General features: G+C 46.4%; 1 protein-coding gene across 3 annotated transcripts in view; it reads left to right on the top strand.

Moving 5' to 3' along the window:
- Positions 1-18,790, top strand: part of LOC119170612 (vesicular glutamate transporter 2) — a 221,695-nt gene extending 202,905 nt beyond the window's left edge. For all 3 annotated transcript variants that reach the window (XM_037421829.2, XM_037421828.2, XM_075887028.1), the window contains exons 9-15: positions 5,259-5,408; positions 6,672-6,804; positions 8,019-8,129; positions 9,059-9,186; positions 13,316-13,492; positions 14,346-14,518; positions 18,536-18,790. In XM_037421829.2, coding sequence (XP_037277726.2) covers positions 5,259-5,408; positions 6,672-6,804; positions 8,019-8,129; positions 9,059-9,186; positions 13,316-13,492; positions 14,346-14,504 — 858 coding nt within the window. In that variant the 3' untranslated portion in view covers positions 14,505-14,518; positions 18,536-18,790. The remainder of the gene's footprint in view (positions 1-5,258; positions 5,409-6,671; positions 6,805-8,018; positions 8,130-9,058; positions 9,187-13,315; positions 13,493-14,345; positions 14,519-18,535) is intronic.
- The last annotated feature ends 837 nt before the right edge of the window (positions 18,791-19,627 follow it).

Genomic DNA, 19,627 nt, shown 5'->3' with positions numbered 1-19,627 from the left:
ATTCATATTCCCCTGCGACCACGACTCTCAAATCCCTCGTCGCCGTATAGGATTTGCAGGTTTTCCCGACGCCATATACCCTCATCCCTAATGCATCCTCGAGAAGAAATGGGGAGAGAGGGAAGTGACGGTATGGCCGGACGAAGCCGCTGGCGGGGTGCGTGGCGTCTTTCATCTATAAGCATACCCAGGGAGAAGGGGGGGGGGGGCGTTGTTTCTTTCCATTCCCTTTTGTTCCCTATCCGAGCTGGGGCAGCAAGAAGGCAGCAGCGGACGCATCGCAACCCGGAGACGAGGAGCGGGGAGAAATACGGCTTCTTTCTCCCCTTCGCCGGGCCCGCTCTGGTCGCGGCGGCGTCGCCAAATGGGTCCACGTGACGACTCCATTTGCGAAGAGCTTTTATGCCGCCGCCGCGCCGCGACTGCTATCCGGACGGCTGGCTGCTCGCCCGCTTCCCCATCACCCGTGCTTCCTTTCGACTGCCGAAGCCGCCGCAGGCTCCTGACGCGGGAAAGAAAAGTCGCCCTTGCCCTCCCTCTCTTTGGCCCGGTTGTTGCGCGCTGGCGCGGATGTATCGCGCGCTCTGGCGTACTGGAGCGCCACGGTGCTTCGTAGTATACTGGAGGGGCAGATGCTCCGTTATAGACACTGGCTGGCACAAACTTTTAGGAGAAAGCGTGCGGGGGAATCAACGGATCAATAAATTATCAATCGATAGATAGATAGATAGATAGATAGATAGATAGATAGATAGATAGATAGATAGATAGATAGATAGATAGATAGATAGATAGATAGATAGATAGATAGATAGATAGATAGATAGATAGATAGATAGATAGATAGATAGATAGATAGATAGATAGACGGACAGACAAACAGAAGGGCAGGCGGACACTTCGCCCCACCCATCATCATTCACTGCGTAGATATGCTGTGATTTTATATATATATATATATATATATATATATATATATATATATATATATATATATATATATATATATATATATATATATATATATATATATATATATATATATATATATATATGACCAAGTTCACCTCGACATGGCATCTTCGTACTGATAATTCTTATTCTTAGAAACTATAAATTCCAGAGCACTGATACAAGCATATATCTTGCTTACAAGACATTCAATTAAAGGATGTGAAAAAATTTCAAAGGTCATTATCACAAGGTATACAGGGTACGATGGCTCGTACAGTTCATTAGTTAAGGAGAATAATGTAAACACCCAACCCAGAGAAAATACAGGGGCTTTTCAGTACAGCGTTTGTTTAGTATGTCTGTTGCATTCGGCTCCATACGCCGTCAGAAACTGAGTGTGCATGCTTTCAGCTGTTTTTGCGTATCTTTGTCCTCCCATAGCAGTATGGGCGACTGGTAGAAATACGTTATCAGGATCTAGCAAGCTGTCTTTATTTAAACAGTTAAGTGACCAGAAGCTTTGCAATTCAAAAAAATGGCAGCATATCCACGTAGTGAATGATGGATAGTGGGGCGAAGCATCCGTCCGTCCATGCATGCGTCTGTGCGGCCGCCCGTCCGTGCGTGCGTCTGTTCGTGCATCTGCACGTTCGTCTGTGCGTCCGTCCCTGCTTTCGTACATGCATCCGCTCCTGCGTCCGTCCATGCGTCCATCCGTGCGTCCGTCCATGCATCTGTATGTGTGTCTGTTCGTCCACCTATTCAAAACTCCAAGTACCATCATCTCGCATCTTTTCATCATATATTCCTTACATAGAAGCACCGCCATTCAGCAGACATTCCAAGGACTGAATGAGAGGTGGCACATGCACACTTTCTTACGGCTTGCGCTTCGTGTCTACTTCCCACCTTTAACCACTTCGACCTCATGGTATATATTAGTTCACTGTATTCATGGCACTGCGGCCCAATGCTCGCTAAACTTTCCTAAAACCTAGGAGGTTACTCCCAGCGAGTATAACGTAGCAACCCTTTCTTGTCTTCTGTGCGTTGTTGAACAATAAAAAATTCGCAGCGTGCGCGTTAACTAAAAGCCGAATTCTCCTGTCTCTAATTCCCCATTAGCAGCCATCGACATGTGCATTGAGCATTATTTTTATTGCCTGGCAACGCACAGAAGAAATCTCTCACCGGCACCACCTTGAAGGTCAAAATGTAAAACTGGTTACACACTACGACTACTACTACGACATCGAGGGACGAACGGGTGCCGCTATAAGGAGCTTCGCCCCTAAAAACTCTAGTTCACTGTAGCTCGGATCCTTCGAGGACAGTGAGAAAAGAAAGTTTACTCAAGCATCCCCAAGAAGTATCCAGACGCTAATCCAGGCCGCAGTGTCACGAGATGCCACTACCAATGCTAGTTCTCGCTTCTACGCTTTTTGCCTGTCCTAGCCGCGTACGTCTTTGAAATTGTAAAGCTTTTCGTTGGGACCACTCTCCCTTACCATTGACGTTCGCGAAACAAAACACGAGTGTCCTGTCGAAAAGAGGACCATAATTTAAGCGACACAAACAAAGAGACGAAGCGGAGAAGGATGGGTGCGTTTGTCGCCACGTCGCGATGTGGTGGGTTGCCCTCCATTCAGTCGCCCATTCCCCGCGTTCCTTTGTGGATTTTCATTTTTTTATACTACATAAATTACGAACCTTAAGGCCATTGTGCGCCGTTATGCCCCGCAAGCACAAAGGATGGGGCGGGTATGAATGGGAAGCGAGTGACGGCGAGAAGTGCAAAAGAGAGTGCTTTCTTTCCTCCTCCTCATTTCACCCTACTATGTTCTTGACATGAGAAAAAAAAGAAGAAAGATAAACGAAAGAGCAACACTTGCACCAAAGCGAGGGGAAAAGCTTGATCAGCCTGCGGCCCCTTAATGGATGTGGAAAGAGGGTCGCTCCATTTTTGCCGCGCCCAACGCGCCGGCCCTTCGGCTAAAAGGTTATGGAAATGTATTAAAATTTTAGAGAGGGGAGAGAGAGTAAGGGGTGCCAGGAGGATAACGTGTCGTCTGGCGAAGCACGATGTTAAACCAGCCAAGGAAGCTTTTGCTGTGTTCCGTTTTCTTCGCTGTGCACGATTCTTTCTGCTCGTGTGGTGCGCGCGCGCGTCGGGCGTCTTGGGCAACGACAAAAAAAATTTAAACATTGAGGTTAATTTCGTCGTTAATTTTTCATCGCAACAGGCGCGCTAAGACGATGAGCCCGAGCGACGATAAATATACGTTATGCTCCTTAAAACTTGAGCAGCGACTGAACTAGCGCAGCGTCAATAGATTACGTTGCATTCACATGCCGTAATGCTGTCTGCGTGGCGCTGCGTAAACGTGTGTTGCTCTATCTCACGTAGCGCTCAGCTATTCAATACTCACGGAGGCAGTGCATAATTTATACAATGAAATGCATATTTAAAACCAAGTATTTGTTTGCAAACAAGAGGAGGCTTGACGATATTTATCTATCTATCTCTCTCTCTCTCTCTCTCTCTCTCTCTCTCTATATATATATATATATATATATATATATATATATATATATATATATATATATATATATGTGTGTGTGTGTGTGTGTGTGTGTGTGTGTGTGTGTGTGTGTGTGTGTGTGTCAGTCATCTATCTTTATATCTATCTATATTGCTGTAAGGCCCCTGTTGTGTATGAATTAAAGCAGTGTTTTGTGGCATCTGTATGTATTGGACAACCGTAAGTACTCTGAATACATTGCATAGATACATCGTGACAATGTACCGGAAGCCGTTTGGTATCTCAAATTCGCGAGCGCCACGCCACGCTCTTGGACTGAACGAACACAGCAGATGCGGTCGGTACAAAGCAAACAACGACATACATTCATTTCACTAAATTCAGAACGAAGATAACATCCGCCGAATCGATACATCAATCTTTATCACTAGCTAGGACTTCCGTAACCAATATTTTCATACATTCCATTACAAACACAATAACACACTCAAGGCGGCGTCGCCAACGCTTAACTTACCACTAGGGCCCCCGACGCGCAACCCGGGGTGCCACGCACCGGGGACCCACGCTAAAGACAACCGTTCGCGGCAACCGCCACGCGCAGAAGAGACTCCCTCAACTCTCGCCCGCCACCAAGTCTTGCCTTCCGCCAGGAGTCACCGCCGGCGCTACCACTCTACCAATCATGATGGTGATAGTGCTGATCACCGCTCGTGAACACAACGCCACCTACCGCCCGGTAGTTGTAACCAGAAATGCGGCTTTTGGGTGAGAGACGTGCGCCACGCAGCGCAAACAACTTTACAGGGGGTGTCTGCACCCCCAAAGATGCCATGCTGAAGGCCAGCTGTTAGGTGGTGCGTATCTTCATCCAGTGACAGTGGAACAAATCAATATAAACACCTTGCACCAAGTGGTAAATTTGGCCAGTTGGACGTTGATATCCCAGGCGGTGTAAAGAGCCACATGGACCCAAAGCCTCCTCAGCACACTTTCCGCACCCTTGTAGTCAACTGATAAATTTATATTGCTATGGCTTGGTTCCAAGCACCCACTCTACTCTCGTTTTGGTCTCAAGGATTTTATCTGCTTTATAGTAGTACCCGCTTCACTCCTGTTTTTTAGGGGCGAAGCTTCTTAAGGCGTCGGTTTGTCCATCCTCGGCGTGTGTATATAGCCAACTCTAGTTTAGTTCTTGCATTGTTTACTAGATGGCGTGGCTACCTTTAGTTTAGTTCTTCGGTTGTTTACTAGATGGCGGGGAGCGTTGTAATAAAATCCGTTCGCTGTTGGCGCGCGCTCGGAGTTGCCCGATGGATAAGGCCGCAGAGCGGCGGCAGCGCGTGCTCGCAGACAGAATCCCGACGTGCGAGCCCGCGAGGCAGAAGCGCTCCGTGAAGCTGCGTGACGCCGCCGCCAAGATCCCAGCGTTCGAGAACGAGAGGCCCAAGCGTCACGGCAACGGCGCTATGACCCTGCCGTACATATACACACACAGTGTTTCTTACGTCTTTCTTTATGATATAGTGGGCGAACTTTCACTGAAGAGTCGCGGTTTTACCGATGATTCCCCTCAGGAGCTGCGCCCGCTCATCATCATTATGCTGTGATTTTTTTTTTCAGCACGGAAGTGTTTTATGCCGTGTCAAGCAAAACTTCTGAGGCACATTTCTGTCATGGAATGATGATGATGTATATGTGTTTGTTGTCATTGTTGTTGCTGTTGATGATGCAGCGCTTTGTTTTGTTTTTTGCGTGCAGTTGAAGACGACTCCGTGGAAGAACATCTTCACATCGCTGCCGGTGTATGCCATCATCGTGGCTAACTTCTGCCGCAGCTGGACTTTCTACCTGCTAATAATATCGCAGCCCATGTACTTCGGACAGGTCTTCAAATTCGAAGTAGACAAGGTAAGCGTTCATTCATTCATTCGTTCGTTCGTTCGTTCGTTCGTTCGTTTGTTCGTTCGTTCGTTCGTTCGTTTGTTCGTTACTTCACTCTGCCTATTGTCCTAATTTGCAGTTCCAGAGCACCACCATGTGGCACAATGTAATGAAGCGCTTCCGGAAAGTTTTCATGTGAACATTATCGCATCCCGTCCTTGCCGGAATGTGACTGCTGCGCGTAAGGATTGAACCGACGACCATTTGCTTCTCAGCCGAACGATGTAGCCAGCAGTGCCTGACGAAGTATATGACTGTCAGGCGAATTTCAGAGGTCAAGTTTCCATGGCTTTGTGTCGCATTGTTATGCTTGCGTTCCATCACGCTCTCCTCAAGGAACGCGGAAGAGCTCTCGCGTTTATGAAATGCACTTGGGTGACAGACATCATACGTTGTGCACGATAAAATGTATTGGAAGAAGTCTTGACATCATTGAAATAAACTGCACGCTTTTAAGGAAACACTTCGCGTGAGTGTGCTCTCTAAGCAGCTCATTTCTGAAAGCTGTCTCAGGAGAGACCTGTTTCGAAAGATATTCCTTAAAAGCTGTCTCAGCTACCTCAAGCGGACTACAGCAATCTTACCTCAGTGTGTGCACTCATTAAGCAAGTATGACTTAATTTTTATTAAGTTTATTCGTTCGCCAAGTAAGTCATTCCGAACAACACCACTCACGCATTTATATCGCGACTGTTTCGTACCATTCACTGGACCTGACGCAATGGTCTAGTGGTCATTGTGCCCTAATTCTGGCACGAAATTCACGGGATCGAATCCCAGCCACGGCGGTCGCATTCTTGACGGAGGCTAAAATGCTTGAAGACCGTGAAATTAGTTTAGGTGCACGTTAAGGAACCCCAGGTTGTCGAAATTTCCGGAGCGCACCATTGTATGTTATATTGTACCTTTCGCTGTATCCTGTATCTTGTATGTGGTTTCTGTTTGTATATTGCAGACCTGTATCTTATATATGGTTTATGTTTGTATATTACAGAACGTACGCTGTTCTAAACTAGCTGTGTTGTGGCATTTTGTCACGAATCATGGACATCTTGAGAAAATCCGGCATGTTAGATACTCGTCCGCTTACATGCACACGCTTGTTATACGAGTTGGTTCCTCTTCCGTTATTAGTACCATAATGTTGCGAACTTGAGCTGCCTGTTAAGCACTGCGAAGTATGAGCATCCGCATTTCTGACCATTGGGCCTGCTTTATGCCGTTGCGCAGTCGGGTCTCCTGGGCGCCCTGCCGCACCTGTGCATGACCCTCGTCGTGCCCCTGGGAGGCCAACTGGCCGACTACCTGCGGACGCGCCAGATTCTCAGCACGACAGTCGTCAGAAAGATCTTCAACTGTGGAGGTGGGCACTGCTTTGTCACCTACACTCGGCCCCGTTTTCGCCACCGCACGCACAGTAATCATGCTCATGCACACGTGCTTATGCGTTGCGACAATCTTCAATACACACACACACGTACATACATACGTGCATACATACATACATACATACATACATACATACATACATACATACATACATACATACATACATACATACATACATACATACATACATACATACATACATACATACATACATACATACATACATACATACATACATACATACATACATACATACATACATACATACATACATACATACATACATACTGTAATGATGATTGTAGTGGGTCATGCAAATCTCGGCACACACATTGTCAGTGCTTAGCACTGACAATGTGTGTGCCGGATAACAACGGATAACAGTTTTGACTGTCTCCGTTCTATATTATAATACATACATACATACATACATACATACATACATACATACATACATACATACATACATACATACGTGCATACGTACGTACGTACATACATACATACATACATACATACATACATACATACATACGTACATACGTACATACATACATACATACATACATACATACATACATACATACATACATACATACATACATACATACATACATACATACATACATACATACATACATACATACATACATACATACATACAATGTATAAGCTGCGATTCTAGCAGTGCTAAACTTAAGCGATAACACACAATTCAAAGGTAACTACAGCCAGCAACTTGTTGGTGCAGAAAGAACCATTTACGTGTTGCACCAACAGTATACCGTGTCATCTTTTAACTGAATAAGGGCGCGCACACAGACACGGACACTAGAAGAGGAAATTGCACAGACCAGCTATAACCCAATTATCCGTGCTACTGCAGTATACCGTGTGTTTAGGCGATGCGAAGCGCGTATGCGCGTTGTAACTTCCCTTAAAGTAATTTACATTAGGAATGGGTTAAAGTGAACAGAAAAGTGCGAAGTAGCCCATCTGCGTGCGGCCGACCTATATAGCGTATTCACTCGCGCACGTGCGTTCCAGCACTACATTGGTTAACTTTAACTGGCGTTAGCTATGAAGGTAGTCAAACGTAATTAAAAGTAACTATAGGCATAATGCGAGCGCATTTCTCTCGCATTTATACAGCTAAATCGTCACTGAATTTCTCTCTTCTTTTGCCAGGCTTCGGCATGGAGGCTGTGTTCCTCCTGGTCGTGGGCTACACCCGAAGCACCGCCGTGGCCATATCAGCGCTGACCCTGGCCGTGGGATTCAGTGGTTTCGCCATATCAGGTAAGGAGATTACACACGTATCACGTGCAGACTGCACTCCAATCTCGCTTGAACGATTCTGGTATATCACTCAATTCTTTTGGGCGGAAGCAGATCACTGTCTTATATAAAGCAATCCTTCTGTTTTTGTGGTGCTTGAAGACGCTGCCTGTAAATTATTGATATATGAGCATCTATCCAATTTCTACGTGGTTAGGATGGCGATGGCTGTAGGCGAAGCTTATATCTTGTTTTCCAAGGTGGTAGCCTACTTTACCTTTGGAAGGTCGTTTAATCTCAAGTTTCGCTGACGCGCCCCTTCGCGGTGGTCTAGTGGATAAGTATACTCGGCTGCTGATCCGCAGGTCGCAGTATCGAATCCCGGCTGCGGCGGCTGCATTTTCAATGGAGGCGGAAATGCTGCAGGCCCATGTGCTCAGATTTGGGTGCACGTTAAAGAACCCCAGGTGGTCGAAATTTCCGGAGCCCTCCACTACGGCGTCTCTCATAATCATATAGTGTTTTTGGGACGTTAAACCCCACATATCTAAGTTTCGCAGACGCCTTAAAACGAAAAGCAGCGTGAATTCGCTGGCTTTGCTGAACCGGCTCTCTTCGTCCCGCCAGCTTTGTTATGTAAGTGTTATGTAAACTTAAGTCTACTAACATCCACTCACGTTTGCCTGTGCGCCGATGACACCACGCTTGCTAATTTAATTAGCAAGCAAGCGCAACTTTACTACAAGTCATACAACCGACTAAACTACAGTGCAGGGTGTGGTTAGCGCTTTTGTTATCACTATCAGCGCGTCGGGCGAAATTGACTCTTTTCATTTTTCTTTTAGCAATCACATGCCCAACACACATACTGAGCTTCCAGACTCAGTTTTCTTTTTCTTTTCTTCTTTTTACCTCAATATTGCGTGATACATTTCTTCTTTCGTTCGCAGGTTTCAATGTGAACCACCTGGACATCGCCCCTCGGTACGCAAGTATCTTGATGGGGCTGTCCAACGGCGTCGGCACATTGGCCGGCATGCTATGCCCCATCGTGGTAGAGTACATCACTGACAAAAAGGTACGCCTTTATTTTTTTTTAACCTGTGCGCTGTCACAGTTGAATACTGGCTAAGCGGCACAGTTAAGAAGAGTTTAGAGAACAGGATAAGTGTGGTTTAAGTAAACTGTCCGTATTACACGAACTCATCACACATCATAAGCGACTGTTTCGACCACGGTGATCATATTCCCCCTCGCAATGGTTTTTATGACATATATTTTCATGATTGGGTCACGGCGGCTGCATTTTCGATGGCAGTGTAAATTATTGAGCCTTGAGGCTGATTCGATTAGGTTTAGGCGCACGCTATGGAGCCCCAGGTGGTCGAGATATTTAGAACCCTCCATCATGATGCACCTCGTAATCATATAGTGGTTTGCAACGTTAAACTCCATCGAGCTGTGCTGACTTATATATAGATCTAACGAGTTTGGCCACCCGTTTATAGACGTTTTTTTTTGTGTGTCTTGCTCATTTTCGTCCAAGTGTCCATACTTTTTTTTTTCCTTTCTTATCTTCTTTCTCTCCTCCCATCTTTCGTTTCATCTTTTCCCTCCTCCCGAAAACGTAGGTGACAGTTGTCAGCCTTCTGTTTCCTCTGTGCACTTGTGTACCCATATTTAACAACAACCAATATTTATTTTTTTTTGAGTACATACATATGCAACTCGCATTTTTCTGACATACCATTTAACCGCAGTTATGTGCCATGTACGAAGCCATATCAGGTTATAGTTCTTTTTAACTTCTGGGTTGAAATTATTTACTGTACGGCAGATCACAGCTCTCCCTCTTGTCCTAATCTACGAGCAAGATGAGATGACAGGTGAAGAAAAATTTATTTTGCGCGTGATTCCGCATGTGCAATATGAATTGTCACGTTTCGGCCATACTGTCTTAACTTCAAATTTCAGGATGACGCGTAATACGATCTGGTGTAAGTTAGGACGAACTGGGCGTAATACAGGGTTAATAAATTGTATTAGTATTAGTGTATCCTAATCGATTTTCCCTTTACTCAAATCAAATCAAATCAAAAGGACAACACAGAGAAACGTCTTGGCAGAGCCATACCCAAGACTTTTTTTTTTTTTCTGGGAGGGCTTATATGTAGACGACTAGCTTTGGCAACTGGTGACCAACGCGAAGACGTGCAATACGTTGGCATCACCCGAAAAGTTGAAGTATGAACAAATTTGCGAAGGCGTCTAAAACCAGCTCAACTACCGCCCCTTCCCCTCCGCCCATTTTTTTCAGTGACGGCCCTGCGCCTCGGCTTCCACAAAATTCTCTTACCTCTCGTTGTTGCAGCGACCTCAACGGAAGTGGCGGCCATCGTTGCGGAAAGAAGGGAAGAAATTAAAACACTGCGAGTCACCGCGTTTACCTTGGTCGTCTTCAGTGCTCGGTTGCCGAGTCGCATGTCGCGGGTTTGATTCCGGCCGCGGTGGTCGCATTTTGGTCGAGGCGGAATGCTAGAGACTGTGTCTGTGCTTGAAACATCTTTATTATTAATTGAAATCGAGCGAACGGCGTGGGAGGAACCCGTGGTTCGGGGTTCACAGGATGATTCCGGTGATGTGCGAACCCCCCGCATGCTAGAGGCCCGCGCGCTGTGTCGGCTGACGATAAATGACATTACGTTGTTGATATTGAGTTAACTTTATTCTGACCCGGAGGGTACGCGGAGCTGACACCGCGCCACCCAGCTGAATTCAGGTGGTCGAAACTCCCTGAGCACTCAACTACGGCGTACATAAGAATATCTTGTAGTTTTGGCGAGTGAAACGCCAGATACATATTTATATCAATTCTATATAGGGAGAAGCTGGTGCCAATGAGTCGCGCCGGCTACTTCTCTTGTACAACAGTCTTTAGATTACAAAGCCCAGGCTGTACAAAGGTGCATAGCACAACAATGAGCCAAAGTTTTTCAATATAAAAATATGTCCACACCACACAGAATTTGAAAAAAATGCGAGTAATCATGTATTATTATTATTATTATTATTATTATTATTATTATTATTATTATTATTATTATTATTATTATTATTATTATTATTATTATTATTATTATTATTATTATTATTATTATTATTATTATTATTATTATTATTATTATTATTATTATTATTATATCTTTGTCGGTTTGGATTGACGAGAAGTCTGCTCTCTTACTGCCACTGTGCTACCATTAGCATTAATTGCACGCGCATTAGTGTCGCCATATTAACTAACGTTAGAGTCGTAAAGAAATTGTGCAAGATGAAAGGTCAAAGGTTCCGAACGCCTTCGCTGTCCCTAAAAACCGGGGCGAAATGATGTCAGCGTATAGCCTTATTCTATAGGTCATATTGAAACCACTTACGTAGCCCAGCTAGCACGTGCATACATCATTGTTAAACGCCCAATGCACTTGTGTGTTCTATTATAACACGGATTCTCTTCTAGAGCCAAATTACGACATCACGGTCAAAGGCGTAATACAGCATTCGTGCACTCCTGTATGTGGGGAACCGCGCAGCATTTGACGATTGCACAAAAAAGCGCTTTTACGCGCAATCAGCGCAGTGAATGCGCAAAATAAGCGTGTGCAATATAAATTTGCGTAATATTGTTCAATATTCGCTAGATCGGGCTTCAAAAGAAGCAGATAAACGCCGTGTACAGCTCCTCTTGCTTGCGTTTACTGTTGTTTCCTTAAAGGGGCCCGGCAGCACTTTTCCGAGTAAAAGTGAAATTGCCATTAGCATGTGATGCTTCACAAATCCCATACTGATTTTTTTCTTTCTAATCACGAAGTACGGGCGGAATCGCAGGATTTATGTGCTTTTTTACCTCTTTTCGAGCCAGCGAGTGCGCTAATACTACTAGTATTAGCGCTGAAATCTACGCAGCGGTGTGGGTGTTAGGGGGGGGGGGGGGTGTAAAGGTGGCAAAACGCATCCCTTAGTCAGCGCGCGTCAGGACCTTGGGCACTTTAATTTCTTTTTTTTTTCTTCAAACACGCGTTTGTTTTCAGTGTTATCGCGAGCGTGACGGCAGAAACGTGGCGCCATCCCGCGGCGGTCATGGTAGCTATGAAGTTCGTGATACTAAAATCAACTAATGGCGGTGGCCTTGGGTGACATGGCGTCAATGGCGTAGCCAGAGTGTGGCACACCAGGCCGGTGTCCCCCCCCCCCCACTCCCACCTCCCGAATACTTTTTCGCCATGGCCTACACCACGCGAAATGATCATTTGCCAGCCCGGCCCCCACTTGAGATCAAGAAGGCGCCCCCGCCCCCAGATAAAGAACTGCTGTGGCACTGACGGCGCAGTAATATGGGTATATGTCATCATTTGTAGAGATAAGAGGGAGCGATCTATCCCATTTCGAGAATTGATTGTCAAATCCTGGCCACGCGCTGCGCTCCGATGTTTTGGTCACATGTTCTCGGGGGCTTCGACTACCGTTCGTCGGCGTTTTCCGACAATGCTCAAAAAAAAATTTTTTTCAGGACCCGTTTGATCTTCTAAGCGCTGTTTTCATCGAGTTTAGAAAGCGTGCTCGCTTGCGAAGCGAGCGCACCGTATACATATAGGGTGCCTCGCTGAAGGCTCTTAAATAACACTTCCTATACCAGCGGTGGCTCCGTGGATACGACGCACTGTTGCCGAGCACGATGTCTCCGGTTCCATTCTTGGTCTCAAGGCACCATTGTATGGAGACAAAATAAATGAGTAGAAGCGGAGGTTCTCTGTGGTACGTTAGAGGGTACTAAGTGTTCGAAAGGTATCCGTAAATTGTGGGCCACGCGTATTACCTGGGTCGGATTACGTTCTAAAGTTAAACCACTACACTCCAAGAAAAAAATACTACTTGCGACTTCTTACGGTCAGTCGTGACTATAGCCACGATATTGATGCTCTTTGAGAAGACAAGTTAACTCTCTTTTGGGTGTCGCGACTCTCTAGAAAGATTCGATTATCTCCAAAAAGAGGTGACGTGTTTCCTTAAAGAGAGCCATGTACGTGGAAAGCCTGAACTCTAAAAAAACAAAAACAAACAACACTTTCTCTTTTTGTCTTAAAGTGTACGGCGTTCCCCGTACTGCACTACGAAGTTCGATAACGTGCCGCGTCCTCGTTGAAAACGTGCAGTTACACGGCGGCGACTACGCTTCCCGCTGGGAGAAAGTGTTCCTGATCGCTAGCCTGATCCACTTCGGTGGCGTCATCTTCTACGCCATCTTCGCGTCGGGAGAAAAACAGTCGTGGGCGGAACCTCCGCGGGAAGACGAAGGACCTTCGTGGAATCCGCTCGAGAACGCCTTCAAGGTAAGGGCACTCAACACTTGGAGGGAAGAAGTGTAAACAGATACCTTCACTCATAGCACTCACATTTACCGCAATCGCACGTAATGTAGGCCCTATAGCTATCGCATGCCGGCGTGGCCAGCACAGGGACAGTAGGTTTTTGTTACGGCGCAGCTGGTGGGGAGAGAGCAGTGGTGACATGCATGCGATAAGGACGAGCCAAATGCTACCACGGTCACCGGATTCATCTGACGCCTAGACCCCGGCCAAAGATAGCTGATTTCAACAAGCGATGGAAATTCCAGTCAGGAATAAAGAAAAAGAAAGTTGGGCAGAAGTCACTGATAACGAGTGTTGAATGCAGCATTACCGTCTTCAAGTAATTTTGAGTTTAGTTTGGCAGCATATCTGTACAAACCACCTAAAATGCGATGCTGTTATTACGGGGGCCAGACGTGGCCAAGTAGCTGACATTAGCCGACATTGGCCAATATAGACCAACACTTGTGATAACTTATCCAACATACGGTAATATTACGGCGACATTTGCCAATACTAAGCCAGAACTGGGTAATATGAGCAGTCGCTTAACCATTATCTGCAAAACATTAGACAAGATTAGCTAGAACTAGACGGTCATTCATGGCGCATCAGCATTACCAACTAAGTGCTGGTACTTTGCAAGTGAAATACGGTAAAACTGGGACGCTGGCCATCGCCCATCACAAATTACTGAGCGTACTACGTTGCCTTTTCAATGTTCTCGCATATAAAGGAACAGCTGACGTCATTTCAGCAGGCGCGTTCTACGCTGCCCTTACCCAACGATTTGTTAGTGATGACGAGTGTTGCTCCTTTCACTTTGTCTTCAAAGGAGGACTCGGGAGCGAACAATGCGACGCAGCAGCAGTCGTCCTTCCAACGCCAGACATCGTACGGTGCCACGGCTGAGACAAACTTTCCCGTGTACGAAACACGCGAGGAACGCGTCCAGGAGCCATCCCGGGATGCGTACGACCAGAGGGACTTCTAGCCGGAGAACTAAGGGTGCGTATCGGAGTTATCTCAGAGACTTATCATTAAAGCAGTACCTCAAGGTAACCTTGTACGCGTCGTAGGGATTTCGCATGGCCATTTAACCAACGATCAAGTGAGAGAGATACCTACGTCGCACCTGTCAAGTTTCATATGCACTCAATTACTAAAACTTTCATTGCCTTACTTCATGTTATGCTTCCACCCTTCACGTCACCTCCCTTTATGCCACAGTTAACAACCGATGTAGCATTTCTGGTTCATCACGCGGATTTCGGGTGATCAACTTCAATCTTTATTTCACTTCCTATTCTCTATTTCTGTCTCAGCTGCCTCTTGCTGGACTTTAGGGCTATAGTTGACCAACTTCCGGTTTACACTTAAACTATATCGAATCTATACTTACACTTAACCTACACACAACTACCTCGGACTGACTTTCCCACAATAATATTCATACACCCCCCCCCCCTTTTTTTTTTTTGCTTTGACACCATTGATGCAAACTTATCAAAGAAAGTTCGGATGGAGTGTCATGTGCGTGAGTCTTGAGCAAATGTTACCAGCTCGCCTGGTGAACCCTCCACACGACGTACGATGAATTAAATCAAGTGGAAGCGACCTCCACTAAGGCGCACGGCAGACCCGTTCGTCGTAGTGACAGCACTTTAGGAGAGTTAACACTGCTAGGTACTGCGCCACGTCATACGAGGAACGAAGCTTCCAACGTTATCAAGAATAGGTAGCCGGTACTTTCGCCCTTTAGTGGGCCTCTGTCTCTGCCGCCGGCTTTATGATCATGTATAATTCATGGTAGTTTTAACTAGTCGCAACAACAGTAGATGCGTTTGCACTTGAATGTTGCTGTAGTTCTGGATAGCTTCATGTCATCGTCCAGACAACGAAGGGGTTCTTTCCTTATATTCATCATCCCCGTCGCATTTTACTGCGTTGTCGAAACCGCATCTTATTCGCATCCAAGTATCGCTCGTTTCTCTGGCCCCTGGTGCATTTTTCGTGTACCTGGCCTTTCACACAACAGTACACGTATGGCTGACATTTGCGACAGCTACGCATTAGACATTCGGCATGCCCAGTGCATATGCGTATTTGCTTCGATACATTACTTAAGTATATCATAGTCGGTCGAAAATGCCGCAGATGATGAAGTGAAGTTCGATAAATATACAACAGGTGGGATGCGTTCAACCAACTACGGCCGCTCACGCCATGTGTCCAGACGGCCAGCTGGTCTCATATGCTGTATAATTTGCCAATAAGTACGGTGTGATATGGCTTACGAAGAAAAAAAAAAGTTCGGCAGATCCCACGTACCTGCGAATCCAGGTTATGCGAAGCATGCGGGAGGAAGGTGACCGTGTTGCGTTTCTTTTTTATTGAGCGACACGTCGTGAAATAACGCTAAATATATGTACAAATGTTGCGTGCACGGACATATGTTGAAGAGTTGCAGATGTTTAAGTAACCAGTCGTTTGCACTTGCGCAACAATGCCAACTGGAACATGCGTATTAGCAACACCAGATGCTGATATGAATAGCTGGTGCTCACGAGGATGCTGGCCCTGGGCACTGCTACATAAATCAACTTCAGCGCATGGCAATTAACCACAATTGACGTAAACCCGACGTGACGAATGTGTCAAAGCGGTAAATATGTAATCTATATAAAATTGGGTAGGCAGCACTGCAACCACTATTGACGTTTCACGAAGATTAGCGTCTATTTGAAAAAGCACTTCCGAGAGCATGCGTAGCACTTTGGTACAATGCTTCATTGCTACTCAGAATGCTTGGGTTCGATTACAGCTGGAACCCTGACATTTATTCTTTGCATTCGTCGGGTTGACGCTACCGATGTCGGGTATTTCTTAACGATCGCGCGTTAAAATTGCCTATGCGAGTTCTCGTCGTCCGTGGGTAGCGTTGCGACCGGCGTTTGCGGCACCGGAGATTCGGGATCAAGATGTCGAGGCAGAAGGAGGTTGAACTTCGTAGAGAGGGTTTATTCACATTATTTACATGGCACGGGCTCTCTGGCCCGAAGCTCTACATTGAAGAAGGCTGTTTACTGAACAAGCTCGATTGATTGATTGATCGATTTGTGGGGTTTAACGTCCCAAAACCACCATACGATTATGAGAGACGCCGTAGTGGAGGGCTCCGGAAATTTTGACCACCTGGGGTTCTTTAACGTGCACCCAAATCTGAGCACACGGGCCTACAACATTTCCGCCTCCATCGGAAATGCAGCCGCCACAACCGGGATTCGATCCCGCGACCTGCGGGTCAGCAGCCGAGTACCTTAGCCACTAGACCACCGTGGCGGGTATTGAACAAGCTCCGTGAACCACCTAAGCAGCCCGCGAGGGCTGATTAAATACAGTTTCATCTCCCCAGATCCCTAGATCGGGGAATAGGTCCATACGGAACAGTCCAATAACATGTATAACATGTCCCGCAGCACACACGAGTGTCATTATGCCGGCAACGTCCCCAACAAACACACATACACAAATCAGACACGTGTATGGTCTCGGCGACGCTGCCTCCTTCGGCGAATCTTGCTTGAGCGGGATGTAACGAGTCCGTCATCTCGCCGCTCGGGCCGACCACACATGCTTTGTCGAACGACAGTCGCAGTCTAGGCGCCTCCGAGGAGCCAGGCGTGGACATCTGGTGCTGATTTGAGCGTCGGCGGCACATCAGTCAGAGACGCACAGCGTGATGGTCCGACGTCCGTAATCGGCGGAAGCTCGGCATTGTGGCTTTTAACGGGGCACGAAGACGCCACGTGTCGCATCTCTGCGCGGAGCCGAAGGTCAGCGGTGCTCCGTAGAGTAATTTCGGCCACGCAGCGCCCAGCACACGGAAACAGCCGGGCGTCTTGGCGCTGCTCCTTATCTTCACAAAGGAGGCGGCTGTCTTTCTTCCGTTTTGTCAGCCACGGCAAAAGGGTGGCCCGCCAAACACAACATTAGATACTAGTATCTATCACCTGTGGCACATACCCGCATACCAGAGGCACATACACGCCCGTGGGTATGTGCCATAGTCTGGCGGAAAGTGTTTGACGACGTACGCGACGGGATTGTGACAGTTTTCATGTCTTGACCAGCACGTCATATTCATCAAACCATATTTAGATAGATAGATAGATAGATAGATAGATAGATAGATAGATAGATAGATAGATAGATAGATAGATAGATAGATAGATAGATAGATAGATAGATAGATAGATAGATAGATAGATAGATAGATAGATAGATAGATAGATAGATAGATAGATAGATAGATAGATAGATAGATAGATAGATAGATAGATAGATAGATAGATAGATAGATAGATAGATAGATAGATAGATAGATAGATAGATAGATAGATAGATAGATAGATAGATAGATAGATAGATAGATAGATAGATAGATAGATAGATAGATAGATAGATAGATAGATAGATAGATAGATAGATAGATAGATAGATAGATAGATAGATAGATAGATAGATAGATAGATAGATAGATAGATAGATAGATAGATAGATAGATAGATAGATAGATGTTTTGATAACTATCGTGCTAAGAGCAGCGTGCACTCCTAACTTCATAATCCGTTTAAAGGCTACCTTAAAGAGTTCATTGTGCAAGCATCACCACTTACCCTCCCTCCATAATCTTTTTTTCTTTATTTTCTCTCTCTCTCTCTCTCCCTCACGTAAACTATTCTCTAGCCCAGAGGACACGCTCGACTTAACAAAGAACTTTTTTTTTCTTCGTCCTTCTGTAAAGCGTGCTTCGTCTGTTAGACACGTTTGTATCTAGGCAAAGCCCACCAAGTAAGCCTCTGCAAAGCAGCGTGTTTGGTCGAGTGTTACGCAACCGTCTCCTTTCTATACGGCTTTAAAAAAACAGTGTAGTTGTGACCATTTTTGAAAGGCCGCGCTGTAGACGGAAAATCCGAGAGGATCCGTGCTCCGAGTAATCTGTGTCGCTGTGACCGTTTGCAGCGGACGGGTACTGCGAAGACGTGGGCGGAGACGTCGAGGCGCCGCCGAGACGAACACGAACGGAAGGAGGGAGGAGACGGACGAGCAGGACTGGAGGAACCGCGGACGTCAACGGGAACACCGTCGGCGACGACGAGAGACGCACGCATGTGGCCACAGCACGACGTCCCGCCAAGACGCGACCCCCGCGGTCCGCCAGAAACGACGACCACCCATCACGGAGGCAAGCCGAAGAAGGCGCAACGACCGAAGCCGCAAAGCAAGGATAGCACAGGGCCGCGGCTATGTGCCGTGTTCGTTGAGTTTGATTACGGTCTTTCACCATCTTTTCATATATCATATTTTTTTTCCTTCTGATTCCTCGTCTGCGAGGTGATAGGCTGCGGCTGGCGAACAAAGGTCTACCCCCCCCCCCCCCCCCCGCACACAGCTACGCAAACTCCGCGTTTCACCAATTTCGTGTAGTGAAGCTAAGGCTGAGAATCTCATCAGCCATTCGCGAGAAAGAGTCGACGAAACTTCGGCGCCACTGTGCGCAATTGTGCGCATGGCAGACGGCCGCTCCGTTTCTGATTAACGCCTAGAGCGAAGCTGTTGCATTTCTTGCAGGCTTTCTGAAGTTGCGAGGTGCCGGGCTTGATTGATTGATATGTGGGGTTTAACATCCCAAAGCCAGTATATGATTAAAGAGACACTGTAGTGGGGGGCTCCGGAAATTTCGACCACCTGAAGGTGGTTCTTTAACGTGCACCCAAATATGAGCACACAGGCCTACAGCATTCTCGCCTCCATCGAAAATGCATCCGGGATTCAATCCCACGACCTGCTGGTTAGCAGCCGAGTACCTTAGCCACTAGACGACCGCGGCGGGGCATGCGAGGTGCCGGGCTATCGACTCCAAAATCTTGCTCAAGGACACTCGACTTCTCATTGTTGTCTAAATCACTATCTTTATCCGCTCCCAACACTCTGACTGGCTGAGAAAGCAATGTATTCAGACAGCCTTCGACAAGGCTACAAGCGAACTGCGAGTCCGCGTTCCGGATTCAAAACGACCCGCACTTTTTCACACTCCCTCTGTATGAAATTGGT

This window comes from Rhipicephalus microplus, chromosome 2 (assembly GCF_043290135.1).
Source record: "Rhipicephalus microplus isolate Deutch F79 chromosome 2, USDA_Rmic, whole genome shotgun sequence".
Taxonomy (NCBI): domain Eukaryota; kingdom Metazoa; phylum Arthropoda; class Arachnida; order Ixodida; family Ixodidae; genus Rhipicephalus; species Rhipicephalus microplus.
The sequence above is the reverse complement of the archived record's forward strand: the minus strand, read 5'-3'. Positions and strand labels throughout refer to the sequence as shown.